Genomic DNA, 27,807 nt, shown 5'->3' with positions numbered 1-27,807 from the left:
CTCCCCGACGCACAGGGGACACATATTTATGTATAAAAGACATCACAAAGTGCATTTGGCATGATAGGTCCCCTTTAAATATTTGCAACATTTATATGGTTGGTTAGACTTAATGTTGACAAACGTGTTTTATTTTGAAATCTGCAAGGCCAAACCGGAAGTTTAGTTGTTTTTGATAATGAAAATGTAATACATTATCTGATATCAGAGCAATACTCCTGTACAGAAACTAATAAAATAGAGATAAGATTTTAATTTCAGTGCGGCAAAATGTGCAAAATATAATGGACTACATTTATCATCTCTTATGTCACTTGATATGAATGTATACTATTTCGTTTAATTTCTCAATAAAAGTGTCTGTTTGCATTACAATACGTTTGTTTATTCATACCAACTTAATGACACAATAGGCTTGATGAAGTTTATTGTTCATTTCAGCAGTTTTCCATGCACCACATCTACAATGATATATTCCACCAAGCTGCAGTGTCACAGAGTTAAGTAATATTAGGATAAACATTATGTCCTTTACTTCATATACACAGGGACCCCGGAGACCCTCTTACAATGAGCTTCAGCAGAATCTGGAGGAATAGAGAGTTAAAGTGGAGAGAGGGAAGCCAGCAGAAGAGTGAAAACATAAAACAAAGTGCTGAAGGTTGCAGCAGTGACAGCTTTACAATTTGTCCCCTCAATGTGGCACCTTATATGAGCAGTAAAGACGTTTTTCTGCAACAAAAGGTATCTTTAACAACATTCTTTGCACCTGGATCAAAAGTTTTCTCTATTTTACTTTTGCTACCCAACAAAAAGTTCCTGTGACAGTAATCATTATTTTTAGCCATGGTTGAATTAACTTAGAGGCAAAAAAGAGACTCAGCTAAACATCAGCTTACTCTTTCCCTTCAATGTAACAGATCTATCAAAACATATGCATAAATGGGTCACGTTATAAATGTAAATAAAAAAAGTGATGTTCTCTAATATGTCTGGAAGTGACGTAGATTTATATAATGGCATGAAAAGTTTACAAAATTAGAAAAAGAATGTGATTTTGCCTAAATACTTCAATAATTGAACAGAGTTTGGTTGGTGGCATGTTGAAGTATTGTTCAACAAAATATAAAAATGAAGTCAGTCCATAATGGAGGAAGAAAAACAAAATATTTGAATAGATCAAATTGAACGTTATTTTTCCTTAATATGCAAAAATTGTACAATTTGATTGGTGCCTTTAGGGAATTTCGTGTTCTTCACCAGAATGACATACCTGGCATCTGGAAATAATGCGACGAGAACAAATGTACAGAAAAAGAAATATTTCCTTAAATACACAAACAATTGCACAGAGTTGTGTTGGCCATTTTTTAAAGTTCTACAGAGGGGAGTTTGAAATTATTACCTCAGTCCTTCTACATCAATCATGACTGTGGACCTGATCATGTACACATGAAACCTTATGTGGCCCTTGAGATTCTGTGGCCCCTGGAAAGTTGCATGCTTTGCCCTGCAGATCTGCGTTATAAGATGCAGCTGAAACTCATACACAACCTCAAGGGAAATGTGTCGTTCTTGTTTCTCTTCTTTCAAGATGTTTAAGTAAAAAATGGCAAAAATGCACATGCTGAATGAAACACAGCCTGAAGGCAGAGCGCAGAGGGCGGGTTGGTTTTACTTCACAGAGGTGTAAGGCCTCAGAGGTGATGAGACACCAGACTTCTGAATTGGTGAGGTATATTTAAGTTTCGGGGGGGGGGAGGTGAGCTGAGGTGTAGATACAAGCGTCTTCAGAGCAGTGGAACACACAACTATTGTAAGTGCACACTATTAACTGCAGCTAGCGTGATTACAGTCAGTGCCAGACAAATACACAACACACTGTGTCAACGTTTTCCCGACCTGAAGATAAAAATACAGGACTTTTTAATTTTTTTTTTCGCTTCTTCATGTTTTTGCTGTGGATTGTCCGCAAAACGTCCACGAGCAGCAGAGAAACCAAAGCGACAGGCTAAGTGTGATTAAGGGTCAACAGCGGGGGTTATAATGTTTTTTATGCTGTGTCGGGGCGACAGGAAATCTACAGCAGACTAGGATTTTATAGAAGTCGCTGTGAGCAGAGGTGAGATAAACACACACAGAAACCATCGGACAGAAATTCCCACACACTGTTCAACACGGCTACAACCATTAACAGCTCAACTAGCTAGTCCTCACTGAAGATGCTACACAGAATTCACAGGGTTTTTTACAGCTTCCCCTCCAGATAAACTGCTGCTATAGAGCCGCTCGTCCACCCAGCTGGGTCTATTTACAGTTTTACAAAAGCAAGGATGAGATATTAAAGCAGGTGATACTCGAGTGTTATTTTGTGGCAGTGCAGCTGGGCAATACTGGCTTCAACAGATGAAATGATGGCAAGATGTCTGGGAATTTCAGGAGATGTAATCTGTAAACTAAAGGTTAATTGAGGTCTGCAAATTAGAGCTGACTTTGAACTAACACATTCCCAGACTCATGCCTTTACAGTAGGTTTTATAACAGAGTGTGTAGCGAGTTTCCTTAGTTAACAGTCTTTTTACTTTCCTAAACTCAACCTTTTTTATTTGACATGCAAGAATGCTGATCCCACTTCCTTCTCTGTTACATAATCGTATTCATTTCTTGATATATTTCACTTTATTTGCATGATTTCGTCAAACTCTGTTGTGTTTTTAAGAGTCAGAATTGCCCATTTGCACTGCCTCAAATGTTTTGCCAGAAGCTCCACTGTTATGCGTTGTTTGGTAATACAGATGTGAAATTAGTTGTTCAGCATTTGTTCTTTGTGGAAATGTTGATTGTTGGTGATGTTGCAGACAGAAGCGAAGCTCTTTTGGTCTGTTCCTCGTGTTTCTGTCTAACATGCCAGCTCCTGAGAAGGTCCTGAGGCGGGACATATTAAGAAAGAGAAGTGAGAATTATCAATAAAGGTGCATGTAAGAAATTGGATCAATAAAAGTGTGGCAAGGTAGATAAAGTTTAATGAGTAAAACAAAAATAAAAAGAGAGAATAATGAACATTCTATTCTACTTATTATTAGTATAATTTGTAACAATATAAAAAAAATTATTTTAAACATTTCTGATTTCTACAATTCCAATAATGTTACCTTCGTGAAAGGCCCTCTCATCAAGACAGATTGTTATGTTAAAAAAATTAAATAACCTACATGGCAGTTTGTTTGTGTATTTTGAATAGTGGTACATGACACAAAAATAACATTTGAAATGTCTGTGCTGTAATGGGATAGTCCTGTTACATTTGAATTGTTGAAAAAAAGAGAGTGCCTTGCAGTGTTTTTGTGATTTTAGCATAATACAACAGGTGTTACAGGGGTGATACTAACCTGAATGTAAAAAGAGTGTTGAGGTTGTGTATCTGATTTTGAAGGGGGGTCTGTACCTGGCTACTGGATGTCCAGCTTGCTGGGGCCGAGGCTGTGGATGAGCTGCGAGGACTCGGAGGAGGCGCTGTACGCCTGGATCAGCAGGTTCTTGTTCAGGTCCCCCACCCCGCTGCCCACCTGCAGTTTAGGGTAGGGGGCTGTCTCCGCTCCCTGCCGCTGGGCTCGGCCGTGAGCCTCCAGGTCCATCATCAGGTCCCCCCCCTCTGTGAGCGGGGAGAACTCATGAACACTCGGCTGCTCGTCCCTAGACACCGGACTGATGGAGACAGATGGAGAACTTCAAGACACGATGGTGACAGAGACAGGATAGTCTATAATTATTTGAGCTTTTAAAAGTCAGTAGACATTTTGAGGTTTCGTTGACAACATGAGATCAGTTAGCAGTTGCCGTGTTAATGCATCTTGTGACATTTTTCTACCTTCACCTCAAACGTCCAACAGAAACTTTTGTCTGTTTGGATGAGTTTATGGGTCGACAATGAGATGCAAGAATGGGTGAGACAGACCTGGTGAATATATAGCGACTCAAAGCGCTGTTTTAAGATGCTAGAACGGTTGCTGAAATTGTGAAAAACGTAATTGAGCAAGAAGTTTTGAGAAAACACCTGAGAGACACACAGACAGGTGGAAGACTGACAGAGACAAAGGCGTCTCACCTGACGTCCATGGACTGGACTCCATCAGACAGCTCGTCCACAAAGCTCTTGTTCTCCAGGGGTCCCAGCATGATGAGAGGGGCCTCAGCTGGAGTTGGGGCGTCCTCCTCTGAGGGGACCCCAGCCTCGGGCCTCAGGTCAGTCACTGCCATCACACAATATAATGGTCAGTTGCTTTCAAAATGCTCAGCATCAATAAAAACACAATACTGACAGAAAACCAGATGGTTGATAATGACTAATTCGGTGGAATCCATTATGTACACTTTAACATTATGTGCAGTAACAATAAAGTGTGCTGATATCACAGCAAAGAAAAGACACTTTGAGTTCAGAGAGGTCAGTAAATGCTGCGGTATACTTGGTGTTGTGTTGGTGTTTTAACCAGCAGGTGGCGCTGCTATCCTGCCTGTATAACACTGCTGAGTCACACTGCAGCGACTCACCTTATCTAATTATACAGAAACTAATTAATCTGGAGGAACAGCTAAAGTTTTGTAACATTATTAAAGGACAAAGTTATGCGTGTTTCTTTCACCTGCAGCACCAGACAGAGGCTCCACTTCACTCTTCCTCGTCCTCTTCATGATCTCCTCAATTCTCTGTGATGGAACATTTTATTTTGTATTATTTAAAGTTTTTTTTGACTTTTGACTTGCAATGCAACTGATCGTATATGTAGATGTGTGCTACCTTCTTCCTCTGCAGTCTCTCCTGCTCCTCCTGCAGGTGCAGCAGCTCTCTCTCCTGCCTCTTCCTCTCTGCCTCCTTCTGTGCTCGCAGGCAGGCCTCCTCCCTCTGAAACACATCCCATAATTCACATTTTCTGTCTGTACTTCACAATTAAGAGTAAAGCTGAGTTACAGTTGCACATACCACATTCATTCAAAGTATTTCCACGTTAAATAAAAGGCTTTAATTACACTGAACAAAAATATAAACGCAACACTTTTGTTTTTGCTCCCATTTTTCATGAGATGAACTCAAAGATCTAAAACATTTTCTATGTACACAAAATAACCATTTCTCTCAAATATTGTTCACAAATCTGAAACAATCTGTGATAGTGAGCACTTCTCCTTTGCCGAGATAATCCATCCCACCTCACAGGTGTGGCATATCAAGATGCTGATTAGACAGCATGATTATTGCACAGGTGTGCCTTAGGCTGGCCACAATAAAAGGCCACTCTGAAGTGTTCAGTTTTATCGCACAGCACAATGCCACAGATGTCGCAAGTTTTGAGGGAGCGTGCAATTGGCATGCTGACAGCAGGAATGTCCACCAGAGCTGTTGCCCGTGAATTGAATGTTCATTTCTCTACCATAAGCCGCCTCCAAAGGCGTTTCAGAGAATTTGGCAGTACATCCAACCGGCCTCACAACCGCAGACCACGTGTAACCACACCAGCCCAGGACCTCCACATCCAGCATGTTCACCTCCAAGATCGTCTGAGACCAGCCACTCGGACAGCTGCTGCAACAATCGGTTTGCATAACCAAAGAATTTCTGCACAAACTGTCAGAAACCGTCTCAGGGAAGCTCATCTGCATGCTCGTCGTCCTCATCGGGGCCTCGACCTGACTTGAGTGGGCAAATGCTCACATTCGATGGCGTCTGGCACGTTGGAGAGGTGTTCTCTTCACGGATGAATCCCGGTTTTCACTGTTCAGGGCAGATGGCAGACAGTGTGTGGCATCGTGTGGGTGAGCGGTTTTCTGATGTCAATGTTGTGAATCGAGTGGCCCATGGTGGTGGTGGGGTTATGGTATGGGCAGGCGTATCTTATGGACGACGAACACAGGTGCATTTTATTGATGGCATTGTGAATGCACAGAGATACCGTGACGAGATCCTGAGGCCCATTGTTGTGCCATTCATCCACGACCATCACCTCATGTTGCAGCATGATAATGCACGGCCCCATGTTGCAAGGATCTGTACACAATTCCTGGAGGCTGAAAACATCCCAGTTCTTGCATGGCCAGCATACTCACCGGACATCGGCGTATACGACAGCGTGTTCCAGTTCCTGCCAATATCTAGCAACTTGGCACAGCCATTGAAGAGGAGTGGACCAACATTCCACAGGCCACAATCAACAACCTGATCAACTCTATGCGAAGGAGATGTGTTGCACTGCGTGAGGCAAATGGTGGTCACACCAGATACTGACTGGTTTTCGGACCCCCCCAGACCCCCCCAATAAAGCAAAACTGCACGTTTCAGAGTGGCCTTTTATTGTGGCCAGCCTAAGGCACACCTGTGCAATAATCATGCTGTCTAATCAGCATCTTGATATGCCACACCTGTGAGGTGGGATGGATTATCTCGGCAAAGGAGAAGTGCTCACTATCACAGATTTTTTCAGATTTGTGAACAATATTTGAGAGAAATGGTTATTTTCTGTATATAGAAAATGTTTTAGATCTTTGAGTTCATCTCATGAAAAATGGGAGCAAAAACAAAAGTGTTGCATTTATATTTTTGTTCAGTGTAAGAAAGGTGAAAATCCAAATGAAGACCTATCATGGTTTACCAAGTGGCTCAATGATCTTGTTTTCAGTCTTTATTGAGAGGAATTTCAATGAGATATTCCTCTCAGGTTTTATTTGTGCTCCAAAGAGTGGTCTTTGTCATGGGAAGAGGACTACAAAGCCTGTTGTTGATTATGGTAAAAATGAACAATGGATATGTCCTTAATTTTGTATCTCTATTCATCACAAGGAATAATAATTACCAAGAGTCTATATATATATATATATATATATAAATAACATGTCAATTAAAAGTATATAAAAATAAAACACAACAGTTAAAAAACGAAATGAAAATGAACAAATTCATTTATTATGAATATAGTTTTAATAGTTTTTTTTCTAACTAAGGTCAATTACAATGTGTTCTTTATTTGTATGTCATTGCTGTATTATGTTGCATTATTTTTGAATTACAAAAAAATAATCTGGAATCTCTTATGTATGTTTTCAATGTACAGTACAGGGGTGTATCAGTGTAAATGGTTTCAAACTCAATTATGTGTACGAGTACAATATACACTCAACAAACCACAACGGAGTAATGGTGCTTTTAAAAGAACATAACATTTACACAAACAAATAAATTGTGCCCTGACCTCTTTGTCCAGCTGATCCTGCATGTCCTTCCATCTCTGCTCCTTCTGCCGTCTCTCCTCGTCCTCCCTGTTCCTCTTCTCCTCCTCACGCTTCACTCTGTCCTCCTCCGCCTGCACTGCAGCTCGCTCCTGCCTCTCTCTCTCCTCCTGCTGCCTCCTCTGCTCCTCCTCCGCCCTCAGCCTGCAGGAACACAGGAACAAAGCAATTCAAATGACTACATACCTTTTCATTCTGTGTCAGCGTAGTTTCCCGACGTAGCTATGCTTTAACATATGGAGGACGGAACATGACTTAAGTATAAATAAATAAATGTATGAAGAAATACAGGAATAAATAAATAAATACGTAAATAAATAAATAAATACAGGAATAAATAAATACAGGAATAAATAAATGACGAAATAAATACAGAAATAAATAAATGTTGAAATGAATACACAAATAAATAAATAAAAGAATAAATGCATAAATAAATGCATAAATAAATATGGAAATAAATACATCAATGTACAAATAAATAAATAAAAGTCGAAAATAAAACAGAACACACGTTATTATATATCTTTCATTTATTTCTACATTTACGCGACATACATTTATTTATTTATGTATTTATGTGTCCGTATGCTAATGAGGTGGGCGGTCCTAACCTCAGTCTGAAGCAGGATTCGCCAATTGTTGGAGCCAGGCAGAAGCAATAGATTTGTGGCAAGTCACATCATGTCGAGCTGAGCCAAGTCCTCTATACATCGTTCCACACGAAACTGGACATAGTCTTTTGGTTCTCCGTTCTCTAAATGGTCCGCTAATGATCGTAAATGATCTCCAATGGCTCTTAAATCAATATCCATAAATAAACCTTACAACTGTGGATAAACCATGGATGTATAAAGATAAGGGCTAAACAGTAAAGCTCCTGCATTCGAATCAGCGCGGTTATCCAGGCGTTAGTAGTAGAGCCCTCTGCCAGAAATGATCACACACTCCTGTAACCAATCCTGCTTCAGACTGAGGTTAGGACTGCCCACCTCATTAGCATACGGACACATAAATACATAAATAAATAAATGTATGTCGCGTAAATGTAGAAATAAATGAAAGATATATAATAACGTGTGTTCTGTTTTATTTTCGACTTTTATTTATTTATTTATACATTGATGTATTTATTTCCATATTTATTTATGCATTTATTCTTTTATTTATTTATTTGTGTATTCATTTCAACATTTATTTATTTCTGTATTTATTTCGTCATTTATTTATTCCTGTATTTATTTATTCCTGTATTTATTTATTTATTTACGTATTTATTTATTTATTCCTGTATTTCTTCATACAATTATTTATTTATACTTAAGTCATGTTCCGTCCTCCATATTAACACACATCATTTGACGTCGTGGGGTCTATTTTTTTTTACGTGAGCCGGGATTTTATTTCGGAAATAATTGATCGCAAAATAGTAAATAATGGGAGACTATGTTGGCCCCCGTCTATAACTGATAGCGAGACTACAAATGATTTTATTGTGTAAATTACACAAAATTCAAGAATCATAAAAGGAATTTGTAATATGTTAATCGTTTTGATTTATTTATTATATTAACATACAACATAAATATGTAAAAATGTATCTGTTTTAAAAATAATAAAGAGTTGGTTAGAGTGCGTTACATGCAAAGTGCACATTCATACCTAAATACACATGCAAACATACATATTAGGCTAATTACTGATTATCTAACAATTATTTTCTCGATCGATCTATAGAGTTTCACATTCGCTATATCAAAAGATGATTTATACCCCAAAACTCAAAGATATTACGTTTCTAATCACAATGAAAGAAACATTTTAAAAGGAATGACTTTGTTATTGAAAAAAAGACATATATTGATTAATGTATTTGTGAAACCAAGTGTGTCAGCTGTAATGCACCCCCACCTCTCATCCTCCTGCCGCTGCTTCTCCTCCTGCTCCTTCTGTATCCGGGCCAGACGGCGTCTCTCTGCCAGAAGCCGGGACGCCTCCTCAGCGTCTGTCGTCCCTCCAACGCTCCGCCCCGTGGGCGTGCTCGGAGACTCTGTGTGGAGGCAAAGATGGTGCAGCATGACTTAACATAAAAAAACAGGGCTGGACAAATCCTTCAGGAGTCAGGAAAAGATGCAAATCAGACCTAACGTGTTAAATACAGGCAGGTTGTGCAGGGATACAGTGGTGTATTTATCTAGCTATCTGTATACTCATATGCTCCTTCTCTGGATATGGCCGTTTCCAATTTAAAATCTGATTTTATCACGCTGCAGCATGCGCTTCTTGATTCTAAACTGCTTTTGAACAGTAAGAAAACCAAAGCAATGCTTTTTGCTCCCAAGTCAGCGTCCTCTTGCCTCTCCATTGACACCCTTGATGGCATCTCTGTTGAGTTTGTCGATACCTACAAATATCTTGGCTTTTGGTTGGACAGTAATCTCAACTTCAAACACCATATTGAAGTTCTAACTAAGAAATTGAAATTCACTCTTGGCTTCCTTTACAGACTTAAATGTTGTTTTTCAACTTCATCCCGTAAAAGGTTGGTCTCTGGCTTATTCCTGTCCCAGCTGGACTACGGTGATACCATTTATAGATTTGCCTGTCCCACTGTGTTGGCCAAACTTGACCCCACTCTACCATGCTGCACTGCGTTATATATCAAATGCCCCCTATAGGACTCATCATTGCAAACTGTATAGCCTAACTGGATGGTCCTCACTTACTATGCGTAAGATGCAGCATTGGTTTTTATTAATGTATAAAGCCATTTTAGGTAAGCTTCCACTCCAACGCTATGTCCATATGTGCCAGATTTGCTCCAGTTTGTGACTCTTACAACCTCAGATCCAGTGCCTGGATAAGGTTCCAGGTTCCTGCTGTGCGGACTGAGGCTGGGAAAAGGAGTCTTTTTTATTATGGTCCTTGGTCTTGGAATGACCTTCAATCACGCCTCAAATTGACCGCACTTGTCTCAATAGCATGTTTTAAGTTGAAGTTGTCTGAAGTCCTTACCACTAGCTGCTCTTGCAGTAATAAGTAGTGCACCTTTCTTACTGTCCTAATGTGCACAATGTAGTGACTGCTTTTTTGTCTTTTGTTTTTTTAGTTATGTTCTCTGTATTTTATATGTTTGTGTTATGTGTAACGTTGCTGCCTTCTTGGCCAGGTCAGTATTGCAAATGAGATTCTATCTCAATGCTTTTATCTGGTTAAAAAAATAAAAAGCTCCCCACAAAACACAGAGCCTTTGTTTTGGGATTGATCAGTGGACAGACGTTTAAACCAGAGCGAATATTTATTAAGTAGTAATTTTTACCTAGAGAACAAACAAAGACAAACATATTCAATTTATAATCAACTCTTCTGTGTCTCATTCTGTCCACAAATTCTCCTTTTGTTATAGGAGCACATTTATCAATTCAAAACGGTTTAATTTTTAATGGAATTATTGAAACGTTGTAACTTTATTAATTTATGAAAACTATTTGTATACTCTAGGGTTCATGATGTTGTTTTTTTATTGTTATGTTTTGAGGTCAGGTGAGATCAGGTTTAAGTTTAATGGAGGAGTCTTCTTTAGTTTATCATTTTTTATTATTTGAGCCCTTTTTTCTTTTCTAATTGACCTCTTTTTGAGTTCATATATTGGTAATGTAGTCCCTTGAAACAATTATTTAACTTTATGAAATCCAATTTCTTAAATGTTGCTGCCTCTTTCCCTGGAGAGCTGGGTGATAACGGGGCAAACCTTAATTAAAATGTCAAGGTTTTATTATGTGAGCAGCACATTGACTTAATGCTGTCTTGAGATATTTATTCATTCCCTATAAAAAGGTGTCTGTGTAAATGCAGCTGAATTTCCTCGAGGTGGGTGAACTCATTTCCAAACATTGAGTTACCTGCGTTCAGTTCTTTGCTGGTGGATTTAGGGATCCTTTTCTCAGAAGTTTCAGATTTGTTCGATTTCCTCTCCAGGGTGGTGTGACCCTTCCCCTCAATGTGACCCCTGTCATCGGTGCCGGGGGGTGGTGGCCCTCTGCCGGAGCGGGGAGGGGGGGTACTGGCCAGGGGAGCAGGGAGACTGGGCACGACTCCTGTTGGACCTCACCCTGAGAACCAGCACAACCACGTTAGGTCACCTGGACTGTGATCTCTGTGTGTGTGTGTGTGTGTGTGTGTGTGTGTGTGTGTGTGTGTGTGTGTGTGTGTGTGTGTGTGTGTGTGTGTGTGTGTGTGTGTGTGTGTGTGTGTGTGTGTGTGTGTGTGTGTGTGTGTGTGTGTGTGTGTGTGTGTGTGTGTGTGTGTGTGTGTGTGTGTGTCCTAGCATTACTATACTTGTGGGGTTAGGGTGAAGACTTGGTTAGGTCTAGGGTTAGGGTAAGGGTAAGGTTAAGGGTAAGGGTTAGGGTTAGGCGTGTGTTGGTTATGGTTAAGGTTAGGATACGTCTCCAGGAAATGCATGTAAGTCAATGTAATGTCCCCTGAAGTGATGTATATATACATGGTGTGTGTGTGTGTGTGTGTGTGTGTGTGTGTGTGTGTGTGTGTGTGTGTGTGTGTCTTACCGTTTCGGTGTAGCGGGGCCCTTGCTGTTGGCCCTGAAAGAAGAACTGCGGTTGGGAATGTTTGAGTTATCCCCCTGCAAGTCACAAAAAGTACAATTACATTATAAACAGTCCCTCAAATTAAAACAATTACAAAATCTGTAAAAAGTTATCTTATAATGCAACAATGGTCACAATGTTTTCTGTTGTTGTTTTTATAAATCAACTGTTCACCTGTTTTGGACACTTGAACAATCTGTGTGTAAAATACTGAACTGCAACAATAGCATGTCAATTATTCTGACTTTCGTGCACTTCTGAGGCTTGATTCAGAGATTCAGCTCTTTACTTTGCATTTCACGTTAAGAGCCACTCGGTCAAATCAGGACAGAATTCTGCTGCATTGCTTATGCGACACAAAACTTGATGAGGGAAGCTGAACAATTGATTGTATTCGATAACGGTAGACAGTTACAGAATCTATCTAGATATATACAAGAAAACATTTTACCACATCAGTTATATCTTCTTTCCAAAATAAACCAGCAAGGTTTGTGGGAAATGTAGTCTTATTGTGAAGAAACAATAGCAACCCTTCCAACCCTTCCAACAAGTCACCCTCACATACATGTCTTTATAGTAATTCTACAGATATTGACATTAATGTACACATAGTAGGAACCTGAATCTACAGATTAAGCGTGTGTGTGTGTGTGTGCATTTACCTGCAAGATGCAAGCATGACCACAACAAAACAAAATGTCATAAGACTTGCTAATGTGGCCTTTGAGTCTTGAACAGCTCACTGTTAATGATGCTGTGTGTGTCTAGTTCTATTTGTGCGTGTGTGTGTGTGTGTGTGGCCTAGCATTACTATACTTGTGGGGACCTAAATCTGTCTACACAGTCACGTGTGGGGACTCGCCTCCCTTATGGGGACAAAATGGAGGTCCCCATGAGGGGAATCATTCATTTTAGGGTGAAGACTTGGTTAGGTTTAGGGTAAGGGTAAGGGTAAGGGTTAGGGATGTGTTGGTTATGGTTAAGGTTAGGATAAGTCTCCAGGAAATGCATGTAAGTCAATGTAATGTCCCCTGAAGTGATGTATACATGGTATGTGTGTGTGTGTGTGTGTGCGTGTGCGTGTGTGAGTGTGAGTGTGTGTGATGGCTGACCGTGGGTGTTTTGGCTTTGGTCTCTTCAGGCAGTCCAGCGATGCTCCTGCGGTTGGAGGAACTTCTGTGCGGTCTGTGGTTGTTTGGGGAAGCTAGTCGATGAGACACAAAAGACACTAACGCGTCACGAACCAACACACATGCAAAACACAAAAACGCACAAATGCATGACGATAAATACAGAAAATCAGAAACTCCAATTGAGTGAAGATGACACACTTGAGCAAAATATTCAAATACAACTATGCAGTGGCGAGCCGTCAGGGCTCTGTGAGGGCCTAAGATATTCTAAAAAATAATATTTGAAAACATTAAAAAAATAAAAATAAAATTTAAATATTATTTTTTATATTTTTTTGTTGTTAAATGTTTCATTAGTTTTACCAAAATAACTTTATTGAATTGTATTTAAAATAATATTTCCAAAGAAATAAATCCTTCGTATCTGCCTGTTCAGTTTCTGTTGGAATGTGAAGGGTTAAATGCCGTCTCTGCGAGTTACTGTGAAGACGGCCCAGAGGGCCTAGGTATAAAAGTCACGGCTCGCCACTGCAACTATGTGTGTGTGTGTGGTAATTCTCCTTTTGATCAATTCTATCAGATAATCACTAGGATAACATTTTATTGCATGTTTTTTTAATGCTCGTTCGTACCTCTCTCTGGTGAATGGAGGGCAGCTGAAGAGTTGGAGAGCTGTTTGTTGATGATCTGATCCATCCCTGGTGGAGACAGGAAGTCACCGACTGATTAAAAAAAAAAACACACCAATTCCTCACAGACACACATGACAGAGATTCAGAGCACTGCCTGCTGGGGCTGTATCGAAGGAGGATGTAGATGTCACGTTCAATAAAAGGTCCCGAAAAACAAACACCCATCACACGACAAACACAAAACTGCTGCCTCACACAGAAAATAATCCCGCTGATCGATAAACCATGCAGGCAGGAGAATAAATTAACCATGGTGATGTGAAATGAAGCAGCAGAAACCAGAGCAACCTGCTTCATCATGAAATGGAGGCTGATGATACAGAGGCGCCATTGCAGTCCAATTAAATATTCCCAAAGCTTGTGAAGGCACCACGACAACATCAACATGCACAAGGTAACCACATCACAGTGAATCACAAGAGTAGGATTATAACCAGGGGTGCACACAACCTTTTTGCCCTGGTTCTCAAATGAGCACCTGGAGATGGTGCTTGGTGCGCATCCTTAAAATGAAATAAACCGGACCTTTTGAGGGGTACTTGACTTTATAAACGGGGGGGGAGTTGCGCTAGTGAGCACGCTCATGGACTGTTCACCGGAGCCTCGCAGCAGGGTTACTGTGCGGAGTGCATAAAGCAGACCCTTCACACGATAGCGAGGGGGTAGAGTGAGGGATCGACAGATGCCGTCTTGCTCGCGGACGGATTAAAAAAATCAAACCTAAACGGCTTACGAATTATACTTTGGCGGCCGTTAATATACCTGGGTGGCCCGCCCAGGTAAAGTCTATGTGTGGGAAACCCTGCTATCTTACCAGTTAATATGCAACTCGCAAATATCTCTCTCTCAATGTTGGTGCGCAAATACGCCTTTTTTCAAACGATCAGGTGCTCCTTTTTTCGCGGCGGGTGCGCATGCGCACCAGCGCACCAGTTATGTGCAGCCCTGATTATAACGTGATTTTTTAAGGTTCATAGTATTACAATTTCCCAAATACTCTTTTTTGTGATGTGATATTATTCAGATTAACTTGGGTTGTTACTATTAACAGAAATAGTTGAAGTACTGTATTCGTTTAATGTGCTTTCTGGTGGAGATTCTAATGAGAAAATCAATCATTTCATGCAGGAGCGTTTTAATTTATAGATACACAAATAGAAAAAACAAGATAACAATCGAGAGTTAGAGCTGTTGACTTTGGGCTCCAAAATATAAGAAGTATACGTTCTTATGTCAAGCCAACTTGAACAATGATGTCACCATCTTGATACAAGGGAGCCACGCCCTTAAATACAAGCTATTTTATTGTCTGTTTTACTATGAATAGTAGCATAGTTTACTAAATGAACATCATGCTGTATTGAAGAGGACTTGAGTCTTGAGATTAAGACTACACAATCATTAGAAACATGTTAATTTAGGTAATAAATCAAGTAAGAGGTAGGGTCATTTTCTCATAGACTTCTATACAATCAGACAATCAGACAAAGGAGTTGCATGCTGTTACATTACAAATACTCTAGATTTAATCCATTTTTGCATTCCCTTCAATTTACAGACACTGAGTCTATGTCCACTTATTTTGCACAGTGTTTGGTTTGAAATAGATTGAAAGTGCAGATTTTTCTAAAATACCCTGCAGGTTTGCGGCAAAATTGCAGCGGTTCAGCAAAAGGGCAACAAATCAAACGAGAAAACATATATTTCTGCAGGGGCTGTTTCTGTAACAGAGGGTGTGTGTGTGTGTGTGTGTGTGTGTGTGTGTGTGTGTGTGTGTGTGTGTGTGTGTGTGTGTGTGTGTGTGTGTGTGTGTGTGTGTGTGTGTGTGTGTGTGAATATGATCTTTGCCCGTGTGTGGGTGGTAGGTGGGGTCTAATAAGTTTCCCAGATTGCTGCAGGGTAAATGTCTGGAATGATGTGTGTGTGTGTGTGTGTGTGTGTGTGTGTGTGTGTGAGTGAGTATGTGTGTTTTATAGTCTGGGTTCCCTGCTAAGAATGATATATATGCATCACTAAACACAGCCCTGGGCCAGGAAGACAGGAAGTGGAGCAGCCCTTTGTTGTGATAAGGGTGGGGGTCTGTGTGCTTGTTTGTGTGTAGGGGGTCTCCAAACCAGACACTCATTAGCAACAGAGGTGGAGTGGATATACTGAACGAACCGATAAACTGACACGATTATGTTTCTCTCTCTGTTACACACTCAGTCACATTCAGCTTCAGTGTTTAGTAAATATATTTAATATTGTCTCAAATTCCTATCTAACTATACACTGTCTGTTTGAAATAAATGAAAGTGTATTTATTCAGCAAAAGATTCATTTTTGTGTGATTTAAGAGATTGTTCTGCAACCAGTTACAACCCAAGTACTTCTGCAAATAGAAACAATCTCTAGTTGAGATTTTGAAGGAGATACCAGTGCAAACTAAAGTTACCCAAAACATATTTTGCTACATCTTTGTGCAAATATTGTATATATATATTATGTGAGGCAACGTTCCTCCACTTCTGGTAAAGAACCATGGGACCTTAATAGATGGATACTTTATTCATCCCAAATTGGGAAATTATTTAATAATAATACTATTTTGGAAAATATATGCACTGCAGTCAACAGTGACAGAGAAAAATGGGTTGACCTTGTTTGAATCTCTCCATGAATCAAATCAAATCAAGTTTTATTTATATAGCACATGTGATGTTTGTCAATTTAAAAGACACATTTGCAAGTCAAGAAAGGAGCAGTTGTTGACTAATACGTTAATTAGAAAGACTCGCCCAAACAAATCAGGTAATGTAACATCCCATTTGTGCATGGAATATAATAAGTTAGCTAGCTAGCGATTGTTGGTGACATAGATTGTGCAAGACCTCAGAGGATGTTTACTGAGCAGTTTCACACCAAAATTAATTGGACTACGTCAAACAACAACAAACTGTGACGAAATTATCTTTCAAATTGGCAAACATCATATATGTACAGTAGTTCATGCCCTAATTCAAACAGGATCGATAAAAGATTTATCTCATGCTGTTGACTTCCATACATTTTCTTTCCAAAATAAGGTCCTATAGTGGACACCCTTAATGGTAGGGACTCTGCGTCTTAATTGAGAAATAAGAAGATTTTACAAGCAACACCGCAGACACAGTACACACACGCCATAAACACACTGCAGACGGTAAACAGCCGATGCGGCGGTACACACACGTCCACACACACATGCAGACAGAGGAACAGCTGCAGGAGGGACAGCAGGGTCTCGGTGGTAGCGGTGCGGGGGGGGGGGGGCGGTATGAGCGTAGCACACACAGAGTCATGTGATCTGTACCGTTACGGGATTGGTTGGCGTTGGATGCAGCAGGAAGCTCATTGGGCTGAGTGGAGCCAATGGCATTGCAGGGCGGGGTCTTAGGGTTACCTGGGCATCAGGTGAAGCACAGCGGAGAAAGCAAAGCATTACACACATACACACACTCTTGTCCACAAGCTAGACAAACACACTGATATAAACAGTGAACAAACAACTTGATCCACACAAGACTTAAGGCAGGGGGTTGACATACCTCTTAATGCCGAAATGATCAAGTCAAAAAGATTCAAAATGCAACCAGGCAATAAAGCAGTGAGTAAAACAAAACAAATGCTACATTCAAAATTAGCCTGTGAGATCGTTTTGGTCAATTAAGTTATATAAAAACTGTTAAAAAGATTAGTAGTAGTTAAAAGACAACAACAAAGCTGAGAGTCAACAGGACACACCGAGATAGTTTGTTCAAATGTCTGCACAAACCATGAATGTCTGCACCACATTGTGTCCAAACAGCTGTGGAGACATTCTCTCTAAACCATGATAAATAAAAGGATCACCAAAATCATTAGGATTCATCCTTTGGGATTTAGTGTTGTCAAGAAATATTGATTCTGAATATTATAAACCGTTTCAATACCTATTTTCCGCACAATCGCTACACTGATACTGGCTTAGCTTTATCGCTCTCTTATTGTTTCTCTGACAGCAAATAAAACACACCACTGCCTTTCATTATAACATGAACAGTAACAGCAATACAAAAGTGAGTTATCTAGGCTTTAACATATTTAAAAACATCTTGATAAATCCCAACTTGGGAACCCGGAGGATCATCAATTTAAATAACACCACCCAACTGAAGTCCCTAAAAACATTCATGTATTCTGCATATTATTTCACACTTCCTGACAAACATATGTTCAGTGTTCGAGCTCTGAAGTTCATTCTGACAGATTTTCGTCCTTGCAGAACTCTGGGATCTCCACTAGATTTTAAAATCCTTTCTGTGGTTTGAACAGTGTTCGGCTGCTCAGCATGTTTCCTGTGTGCATTAGCAACATGCTGAAGGAGCCTATTATAGCCGCTTGATTTATAGCTTATTATTGGCCGATCAATTGGCTCCATATTTCTTCTTTCAATTTTCCAGAACATAAAGCATGTGAACACGAATAGGTCAGTTGAAAGGTATCCCATGTTCAGAGAGCCGCCGTCGACATGAAACAAGCAAATGCAGCTTTTATCAGATTTGTAAGTGGACCAGCTAGGAGAAAGGATGCAGCACACACACACAGACACACACTTTAGTGAGTCCCTGTCCTTTAAATGGAGTGGCGCTGTAAGATGAGATGCTGCTGTTTCTGCTGCAGTGAGCGTTCTGCAGACCGACTGATCCCAGAGCAGCCTCACTGCCTGTCAGCTGGGCCCCGTCCAAACCAGGACCCTCATCCCAGGTCAGTGCCAGGACGACTGATGGCTCAATAATAGATGGCGTTATGAATGCACCGCAGGATGTAAGGCCTAGCTGGGGGCCCTCTGGCTCCTCAGTGAGACGTCTCAAAAAGGACGATGTGATACGGAAGATAAACGGAGACACGGACGCTGGCCTTGTGTCGCACTTTGTCTGTGTTTATGTCAGCGGCCTTGGTGAATTCAAGGTTAGAGGTGTAACTCTTCTGGGAATCGGAGCTGCCTCCCAGCTTGGAAATTAAACAACACACACACACATACAAACACACACCTGTAGCACAAAACCCCAGCGTCAGTATGTCTGAAGGTAAACACACACACCGCCTCTCTAACCCTGATGGTGTTTGGAGACAAAGCGAGGAGCAGCTCCTGCACTGCAGCCTCCACACCCTTTTCCATGCACTGGCCTTCTCCTTCCTCCACCTCCATCACCTCACCCATAGCCTCCGCTTTGTCGTCCCCACCCTTTCATCCCCCCCCCCCCTTAAACATCTCTCCCCCCCGGCCCCCATCAGTATCCGCCCGCTCTCTCCTGTTCTACATCGCAAACCAACCAAAACCACACTGACATCATCACTCGTCAACAAAAGCCCCCTCCTCACCCCTCCATCGTACTCACCATCCACTCCATCAGGGGGTCCTCCCCACGTCCAGCGTTTAGGCCTGTTATCCAGTTGGTCTCCCCCTCCTCCTCCCCCTCCTCCTCCTCCTCCTCCTCGTCTCTCTGAGCCTCCCGCTCTCCGGCGCACCAGGGCCTCCAGCCTCTCCTGCTCGTTGCGTTCAGAAATGGGGAAGAACAGACATTCTCTCACTGAGCCATCACTGCGGCGACGGTTGCCGGGTGATGCGCACGGAGACAGCTGCGCCATGGTAACCGTGTAGAGCAGCGAACCTCGCCCCTCCGTCCTCTGCACACTCGAGCGTTTCTCTGGCGGTCACTGGCGCTCGATCGCTGGCTCGCCTCACACTCAGTGATACATAATACAGCAGCTCGGCTCCCTCTCTCTCTCTCTCTCTGCCTCCCCCTCTAGGTAACACTGACTCCCTCCCTACCTCACAATGTTTCACCCCACCCTCTCCCTTTCTCTCTCTCTCTCTTTCTCTCTCTCGATCCCCCTCCCTCTATTTCAAAGAGCAGTTTAGTCAGACAGGAGGAGAGAAAATTGCAACCCGTCACCACCCCCCACGTACATGCATTAATACACACACACACAGGGGACCATGCCCGCCCACACACACACACACACACACACACACACACACACACACACACACACACACACACACACACACCACACACACACACACACACACACACACACACACACACACACACACACACACACACACACACACACACACACCACACACACACACACACACACACACACACACACACACACACACACACACACACACACACACACACACACACACACACACACACACACACACACAATGGGAATGCTGTTTTGTTATCTCCATCACTCTTTCTACCTTCACCTGCTTGTCTCTATACACAGTATACTTGTTTTAAATGTACAGGTAATTGATCAAACACATACAAATCAAAGCAAAACAACAACACATTATATTCAAAACAACATATTGTGCAAACGAATTGTTATTTTCCATCTAAGAGAGAAATATTCCCTGTAGAGTTTTACATATTCTTTTGTGTACACTGCACTAATCTGTTCTTTTCCTCTTGGCAGATTAATATTAAAGAGGAAATGAGTAGGGTGTGGCTTGAATGTAGAATATAATATAATTCAGAGTTTCATTGTTTAATAAACGGCTCTTTGACTACTATATTTTATTTTTCTCTCTTTCGCTTCCTGCTTTTTCTATTTACAATTTTGTATTTCTATAAATGTGGCAGCGTCACAAAGCAGATTCTCATTTAAATATTCCTATATATTTAATGGGTTTTGTGGAATTTGCTTTCTTTAAATATCCTCTTGTCTGTAGATACTTGCTAATTTATATTTTATACAATTATCTTGGCTAAGTGTCGCTTTATAATGAAAACGATTTGTTATTGAGGACGGGAGTTTGTGGATAATGTTCTTTGTATGCACAATGAACAAAAAGCCCAAAAAGAATAATGTCAGAAAGCAGACAGCAGTTTTATATAAAGAACTGGAACTGCAGAGTTTAAAGCTGAAACATGCCATCTGTATATATAAGGATGGAAATGCCCCACCTCAGCAGCACAAAGGTTTGCTGAAGGTGCATGCAGAGTCACGCACAAACTGCAGGAGGACGATGACGGGGACGGGGGGACGGGGGGGGGGGGGCAGAGGCGAGAAGGGGGAATTAAAAAAGAGACAGCAGATGAGAGATGAAGGGGGGTGGGAGTGGAAAAGAGATATACCTTAGATATAGTTGAAAGAACAAAGCAGACTAAAGCATTTACAATTTCTCTGCAGAAAATTATACATTTCAATGCAGACTTTGAAGTATTTACTTGTTAGCTATCTTATTTATAAAGGGCACTGCAGCATCAAGTTAATATTCATTTATTAAAATGTGGCAAAGTGAAATCCTTATGTGGTCACAGAGGCGACCTATCAGACTGTTTTATAACCCTACGTGCAGAGATTGAAAGCCTGACACACTAGCACATGAATTACAGGTACAAACGGAGAGCTTTCGGACCTTCACGCGTTAAGATCAAGCCAAAAAGCTATCAATCAATCAAATAACCCTAGCAGCAAATACCATCTACATTGCCGAAAACCTGAATATGAACAACTTAAAGGAGCTGACTGTTTGAAACATGATCCTTCACTGAGGCAGAAGTTGACATTTCTTAACTCCAATATAATACAAAAAAATTATAAAAAAGGTTTTCAATTTGAAAAAGCTTCTGTAAATCAATCTATTTTGTGCGATAATTATCACAAAACTACAATCTAGAGCTCGAATGATTAGTAAATTCATCTAAGAAAAGATTGATTAGCAACTATTTTGATAACAGAAATTGTTTTAGTAATTTAACATAAAGAAATGTCCAGCATTTGTTAGCTCCAGCTTCTCAAAGGTGAGTATCTACTGCTTTCTGTCATTTTAGAGTAAACTAACATCTTGTGTGTGTTTCTTTGTTTTAGAGTGCTCTTCAAAAGATGGCACATACGGGTACAAATCTTCTGATATTTTTCCCCCGTGCCATTTTCTGAAATCTATGTTTTCCTCATTGAACCAGCCTGATAGTGAGATTTATTTCCCTTTCCGGTGTGAAATATGTGCTTGTCACAGCACAGCGAGCATCGCATATCTCTTCCAGTAACCGGCACATGATACACGGCCGGTGATGTCATTTTCCCCATGAGGCTGACCAATCATTATGTCATTAATTTATGCATATGAGGGAAGGGGGAGGGGGCTGTTAAGCATGCAAACAGAGCTTTTTTAAATCAATAGAGGCTGCGACCCCGCCTCTCTCTGAGCGGTGAATGGTGAACTCTCTGTGGATCAGCCTGTCACTCAGCGGGGGGGCTTGTTAACCCTTGATGTGCTGCGTTTCAAAAGCCATTCATAATTCATATTCTAAAGGCTTATAACAGAAAACACAGCAGAGGATATATGTTTAACCCTGAAAAGGATTATAATAACAACATGTCAATGGTTCTCAGCCAAGTGATGCCCCCTCATGATGACTCATGTTGGGGAGATGATACATGTTTCAGGCTTCTTCATTATTCTATTAGAAAAAAATCCCTAAACATGAACTGAAAAATCATCTCTTATTGCAATTTTCTCACGTTTTTCTCACCCCTATACGCTTTGTGGTCAAGTTACGTGTAGATGTAAGGATACACTTTCTAGCATTATGTGAATAGCAATTAAAATAGCTTGCCAAAAGTCTTTCACCTGTGTTTTTTACAGAAGGAATTCAGAAGCTAGAGGTATAATAAGATATAGCTTCCATCCTCCATTCAGCCAGGGAGCTGTTATAGAAATCCTCTGACAATTAACACATATTTAACACAATTAAGACAACATATTTTAGAACTTTTATCCAAGAAGTAGAAGATTTAAGCCACAGACATTAACATGAACTGTTTTGAAGTGTAATATAAGTCTTTCTGTTCTTGTTTTACAGCTTTTTGTGTTGCTGTTTCCTGTCTTTATGAGCAGCAGAACAATTGTCAACCTTGTGGACAGTAAAGATATATTCTATTTTGTTCAATACATGACCTAAAGATGAAAACATTTTTCATCCGTTTTATGCACATAACTACAGATAGTACATCTTGCCTGTATTGGTTGTGGATGTAAACGGTGTTGATCCAGTGTCTGTGCTCTGTGGCTTTAAGTCTGAGCAGAAAACCAGCCTAACTTTTCATGTTTCAGTTGAATGCACACAATTGGTCAGCTGACAGAAAGCCATTAGAACGGCTGCATTAATTACTTGCTATTCCCTTAAAGTCCTGTTCAGCCCAACAACAGCTGGAAACACACTGACTGGGTTATGGATCGACACGATTAATTTAACGTCAGAGCTCAGAGAGAGAAAAAGAAAGCAGGAGAAAGAGAGAGCGATGATTGGGGGAAAACTCGCTTTTTTGATCATGTGATGAGAGTAAGATGAGAAGTAAAGCATAGCATAGTAGAGGTGGCTTTAGCTGCATTTGTGTCTTTTTATATCATGTATGAGATATCATAAAGTTATTGGAGGAGTATCATTTTTATTTTTACAATAAATTCATAACTTTTGGGTTTAAAATGAACAAAAGGTGTTTAAGACATGATATAAAACACATTTTAGAAGTATAAGATAAAACAAATATTAATTATTAGTTGGATTTAGTCAGATTGAGTTCATTTGAATTACTAATTTAGCAAGTAAACATGTAAGTTATATTGGATTTTGGTGCTTGGTCTCAATGTATTGTGACTGCTTTGATGTTAGTCACTGAAAATGGAAAAGTACCAAATTTAACAACCTATCAGATCCTAGTTTTGTGTCTTGTTTACTTCATACACACTGCGTTTTAAAATGCTTCTGCTTTCTGATCACGTTTATTGTTTCGAGTTTATTAATTCATGAACCATTATTTTAATGACAGTATTTTAAGCTATGTTCATTTAGGGCATCACGCGTCATTAGTGTGCGGTGACCTCTGACCTTCTCTGCCTCTTGCTGCTGCCTTCTCTTCTCCCCGGCTGCGGCCCGGCGCTGCTGCTCCTTCCTCTTCTGCACCTCCATCTTCCTCCCTCGCTCCTCGGTGCTGCGCTCCAGCTGCTGCTGAGCACGCCGGCTCTTATCCGGCAGCCCCTCGGACCCCTCTGAACACACAGGAACCAGAGGGGGGGTAGAACATTTACTCACATCAGCATTATGTTGTAGGCACTGGTGAATATTAGGTTGTTTGGGGGGATGTTCTACTGGTTTTTAATCTCAATTTCAGAGGGAAATATTGTACATGTTGCTCCACAACATGGCCACTCAACCAATAAATAAGATGGTGCACCACAAAGTAAAATATAAAAGATATTAAAGGTAGATGTTGACAAAGATTGAAGGTATTAAGTTATGAAGAAAGGTTTCGGAACATACTTTTTAGGATTATTGAAATCGGAAAAGTTGCTGCAAATGAAAGATTATAGGTCTTTAGACATTGTAATAAGGCAGGAAAGTTTAAGTGTAGAAGTATTGCTTTTATAAAAGAACGAAAAAATTGAAGTAGAAATAATGTAAGGGCAACTTAAGGTGAGGTGGATTTCATGTTCTTTGTGTATTGCTGCAGTCTTGGCAAAGACTCCCTTGTAAAAGAGATTCTGGATTTCACCTATTATTTCTCTTGTTCCCTGGGTTAAACAGTGTGGGGATGTAAACAGTCAGAAATATATTTGACACTGATACATATGCATATTTTGCATTCTGAAGAATATAAATCACAAGTCATGAAAGAAAATGATTATGTGCTAAATCAGGGCACGCCTTAAGGCTTTTATTATGTCAGTATTGTGATTTACTGCTGCATATTCTTGAGCAAATATTCAATTAAATTAGCACACACCAGTTGACACAGTTAGCTACGGGCACTGTTGCAGCTTCAACATTAAATGAATATGAATGGTCTTGAGTACAAATATTTTCGACTTTTTAAGACATGCCTAGGGACCATGCTGACCATGAGTGCAATTCAGTGCTGATACTAATTTAGTTTTTCTTAAGCACATATTTACCTGTAGGACTTGAAATGTAATATTTCCACTGAGCTATACTTTGGATGGTCGCACGTTATGACAAATATTCAACACATCTGGAAAGACATGATGTTCACTGGACGGAAGGTGGTAAAAAATTGTAATCTGAAAAGTAACTTAAGCTGTCTGACTAATGAAGTTGAGTAAAAAAAAGTATAATATTAGTGTAAATAATCAAGTAAATGGATCTGGCCCTTGCTACATCCAGGACATGGTTAAACCGTACACCCCAGCACGTGCACTACGCTCTGCATCAGCCAAGCGACTCGCTGCACCCGCACTGCGAGGGGGACCCAAGTTCCCATCAGCAAAAACACGTGGGTTTGCTATCCTGGCTCCAAGATGGTGGAATGAGTTCCCCATTGAAATCAGGACAGCAGATAGCTTACATACCTTCCGGTGCAAACTGAAAACTCATCTCTTTCGACTCCACTTCGAGCAATAGAATTACTAACAAAGCACTTATATACTAACTAAGCACTTATATACTAACAAAGGACTGGCTTATCTAAAGCCAGTTGAGTAGCACTTGAAATGTTTTGGCTCTATGAAACCTGATGTACTTATATGATTCTGTTTTCTTCAAGTTTGTATCTTCTTGGTCGAATGCACTTATTGTAAGTCGCTTTGGACAAAAGTGTCAGCTAAATGTAATGTAATGTAAAGTGCAAGTATCTTTAATCTTATACCAGGTGTTTCATAGTGTATCATTGTTCTGTCAGACAACTGGTATAGGTTCAAGTTCATTGCTCATTTTAAACATAATTAAGTACATTAACACTATTCATTAAAGTAATTATATTAGTGTGATAAAACCCACATCATAAGATTATGACTATTAAATAAGATAATTAGAGGTGGATCCAGAGCACTTGCAGCATTTCTACTTGTGTCTACTGTGTTTTTTTTTCATCTTGATTCTGTACTATTTTAAGATGTGTCCTGTCCTGGGTTATGAAGACGTATATCAAACGTGTTAGGGAATAATTTGCTTAGGTATTCAACCTTTGACACAGTTCATCATGTTCTCCTCTCACTGTCTCCTTTCTCATGGCATAGGTCTACGATCTTGGGTATTGTTGCTATCTCTCTTAAGGAGGAGCAGCTTGGGTGCATTGTTGTTGCCAGTCTATGACAGCACAAGCCGCCATGAGGTAGTTTACTGTTCACGGACGTAGGTTCCCTGGTGCACATTCTTTCCTATGGACGAGAGCTCTAGTTAGATTCAGGGTCCATAATTGTTTAGTCTCACTGATGAAGAATGTTGATTATTACACTCCGAACTAGTTAAAACCTCGAGCTACAGAAAGAGTTCTTCAGAATTGGTTTGGCAAGCGCTGTGTCAACTCGTGACACACCACCTGTTTTGTCAATTCTCCGGCCGTAACTCGTAATAAACCATCAGTGTTTGCCATCAAAGCTCCAGCTCTCCTCGTGCCTCTCTGAGTCCTGTTTCCAATTGCTTCAGAACTTTCCCCCACAAAACGATTTAATGTGATTAGAGGTTTGATGATAAGTTTACCTGTAGGGCTGTGACTGGATGGGGACCGAGCAGGAGATGCATTCCTGCTGGTGGTCAGCGGTGCAGAAGGAGGGGCCAGCGCTGTGTTTTTAAGAGAAAACAGTCACACATGATTCATGCTACGCTGCCCGAGAGCTGAATGCTGCTAAAAATGTAAAGCTGGGGCAGTGAACGTGACTCCTGCATCTGTCAATAGCCTCTAAATGTAATACATCTCATGTCTGCTGACCATGCAGGACCCCTGTGTGTCACCCTCAGCCTTCTCCCTGTTATGTTTTTATTCCTAAAGCTGTCATAAAAGCGTCTGTGCAAACGTACACAAACACCCAAGGGACGACCTCCCAACACACAAGCTGTTATTTATAGATATGCAACTACGTTCACATCTAAAGCTAAATTTGTATTGTTTGATCTTCACTCAAAATTACATCACATGCAAAATAAATCAGCTGCATCACATGTTTTTGAAGACGATATGAGGCTGGAAATAAGCTGCTGCATTATTGAAGGAACATGGCTGATCCGAACATCCGAAAGAACATTTAGCAGTCAGTCAGTTGTTTGAATCAGAAAGTATAATTAAAAATAAACTGTATATTGTAAAACGTGGATCAACATCACTTATTCTGATATTAGTCAGAAATGATACTTTATACTGTATCAAATGTAGCTATTGGGTATATATGTTGGCATGTAAAATACTGCACATACAATGTTTCACTGCAGTACCAATGACTGATTAATGCTAATATTTAAACATCTAGGATGCAAATATAATGATCTATATAAAATAATAAATACATATCTTGAGGCATGCATAGCACAACAAATCTAATTTTAGTGATGACGTTATTCTTTAAGGAGCCTCAAACTGTGGTGAACATTGCTGCATAGCCTTCACATCTACATGAATCCAGCCCTATCAAGAACGGCTAGGGTGTGAATGCGTGTACAAGTACATTTTGCACCCATCCCTTGACAGTCTATGTAAATTAAATAAATATAAAATACCAATTACAGAATGTTATCCCTCACCTGTCATCTCAGGGCAGCTAGAAGCCACTTCAGTCATGTCAAATGTCGTCGAGTGTTTTCATCAGAGGGACCTGATAGGAGACAGAGAGCCGGAGAAACACTCACAGGAGACCGCCGGAGAAACACAATGACTCAGGGAAAAGAATACGGAGGAAAATATGATGGGGAGCGGGTAAGAGAGACGGAGAGGGGAGGGGGAGAACCGTATGCCTCCGAGCTAGCTTAAATGGCACTTGTCATAATGTAGCTACGGTTAAGGTCGTTTAAACACGTTTAAGTGTCAATACTGTGGCCAACATAATGGCTGGATCAATGGCGGAAAAGAAACCGTGGGGTCTACTTTCTTCCTACCTTCAACAAATGACCTTCGACAAAAAAAAGAAATATTATTAATAACTGGAGGTAAAATGTCTCTCTTTCTTTTAACAACACAACAAATTGTTTATTTCGTATACATTTAAAATAAATATACTTGTTGTTTGGTCGGATCACCAGTCTGTCAGAACGAACCTGCAAACCGCATCACAAAAAATTGGCC

At 40.4% G+C, this 27,807-nt stretch overlaps 1 protein-coding gene across 1 annotated transcript; it reads right to left on the bottom strand.

Annotated features, from left to right (window-relative positions):
* Positions 1-410: 410 nt before the first annotated feature.
* On the bottom strand, positions 411-27,596 carry map7d2b (MAP7 domain containing 2b). The gene is given in 17 exon segments (XM_034206082.1): positions 411-2,925; positions 3,446-3,726; positions 4,106-4,250; positions 4,644-4,707; positions 4,799-4,903; positions 7,242-7,422; positions 9,190-9,328; positions 11,181-11,304; positions 11,306-11,390; positions 11,847-11,920; positions 13,001-13,116; positions 13,654-13,743; positions 17,045-17,134; positions 19,113-19,260; positions 23,628-23,788; positions 26,235-26,315; positions 27,270-27,596. Coding segments are annotated over 16 exon segments (1,917 nt in total). The 5' UTR covers positions 27,307-27,596; the 3' UTR covers positions 411-2,925; positions 3,446-3,449.
* Positions 27,597-27,807: the final 211 nt, after the last annotated feature.

The sequence above is a fragment of the Gymnodraco acuticeps genome, unplaced genomic scaffold (assembly GCF_902827175.1).
Source record: "Gymnodraco acuticeps unplaced genomic scaffold, fGymAcu1.1, whole genome shotgun sequence".
In the NCBI taxonomy this organism is placed as follows: Eukaryota; Metazoa; Chordata; class Actinopteri; order Perciformes; family Bathydraconidae; genus Gymnodraco; species Gymnodraco acuticeps.
Note: the sequence above shows the minus strand (reverse complement) of the source record. Positions and strands in the feature narration are given on the sequence as shown.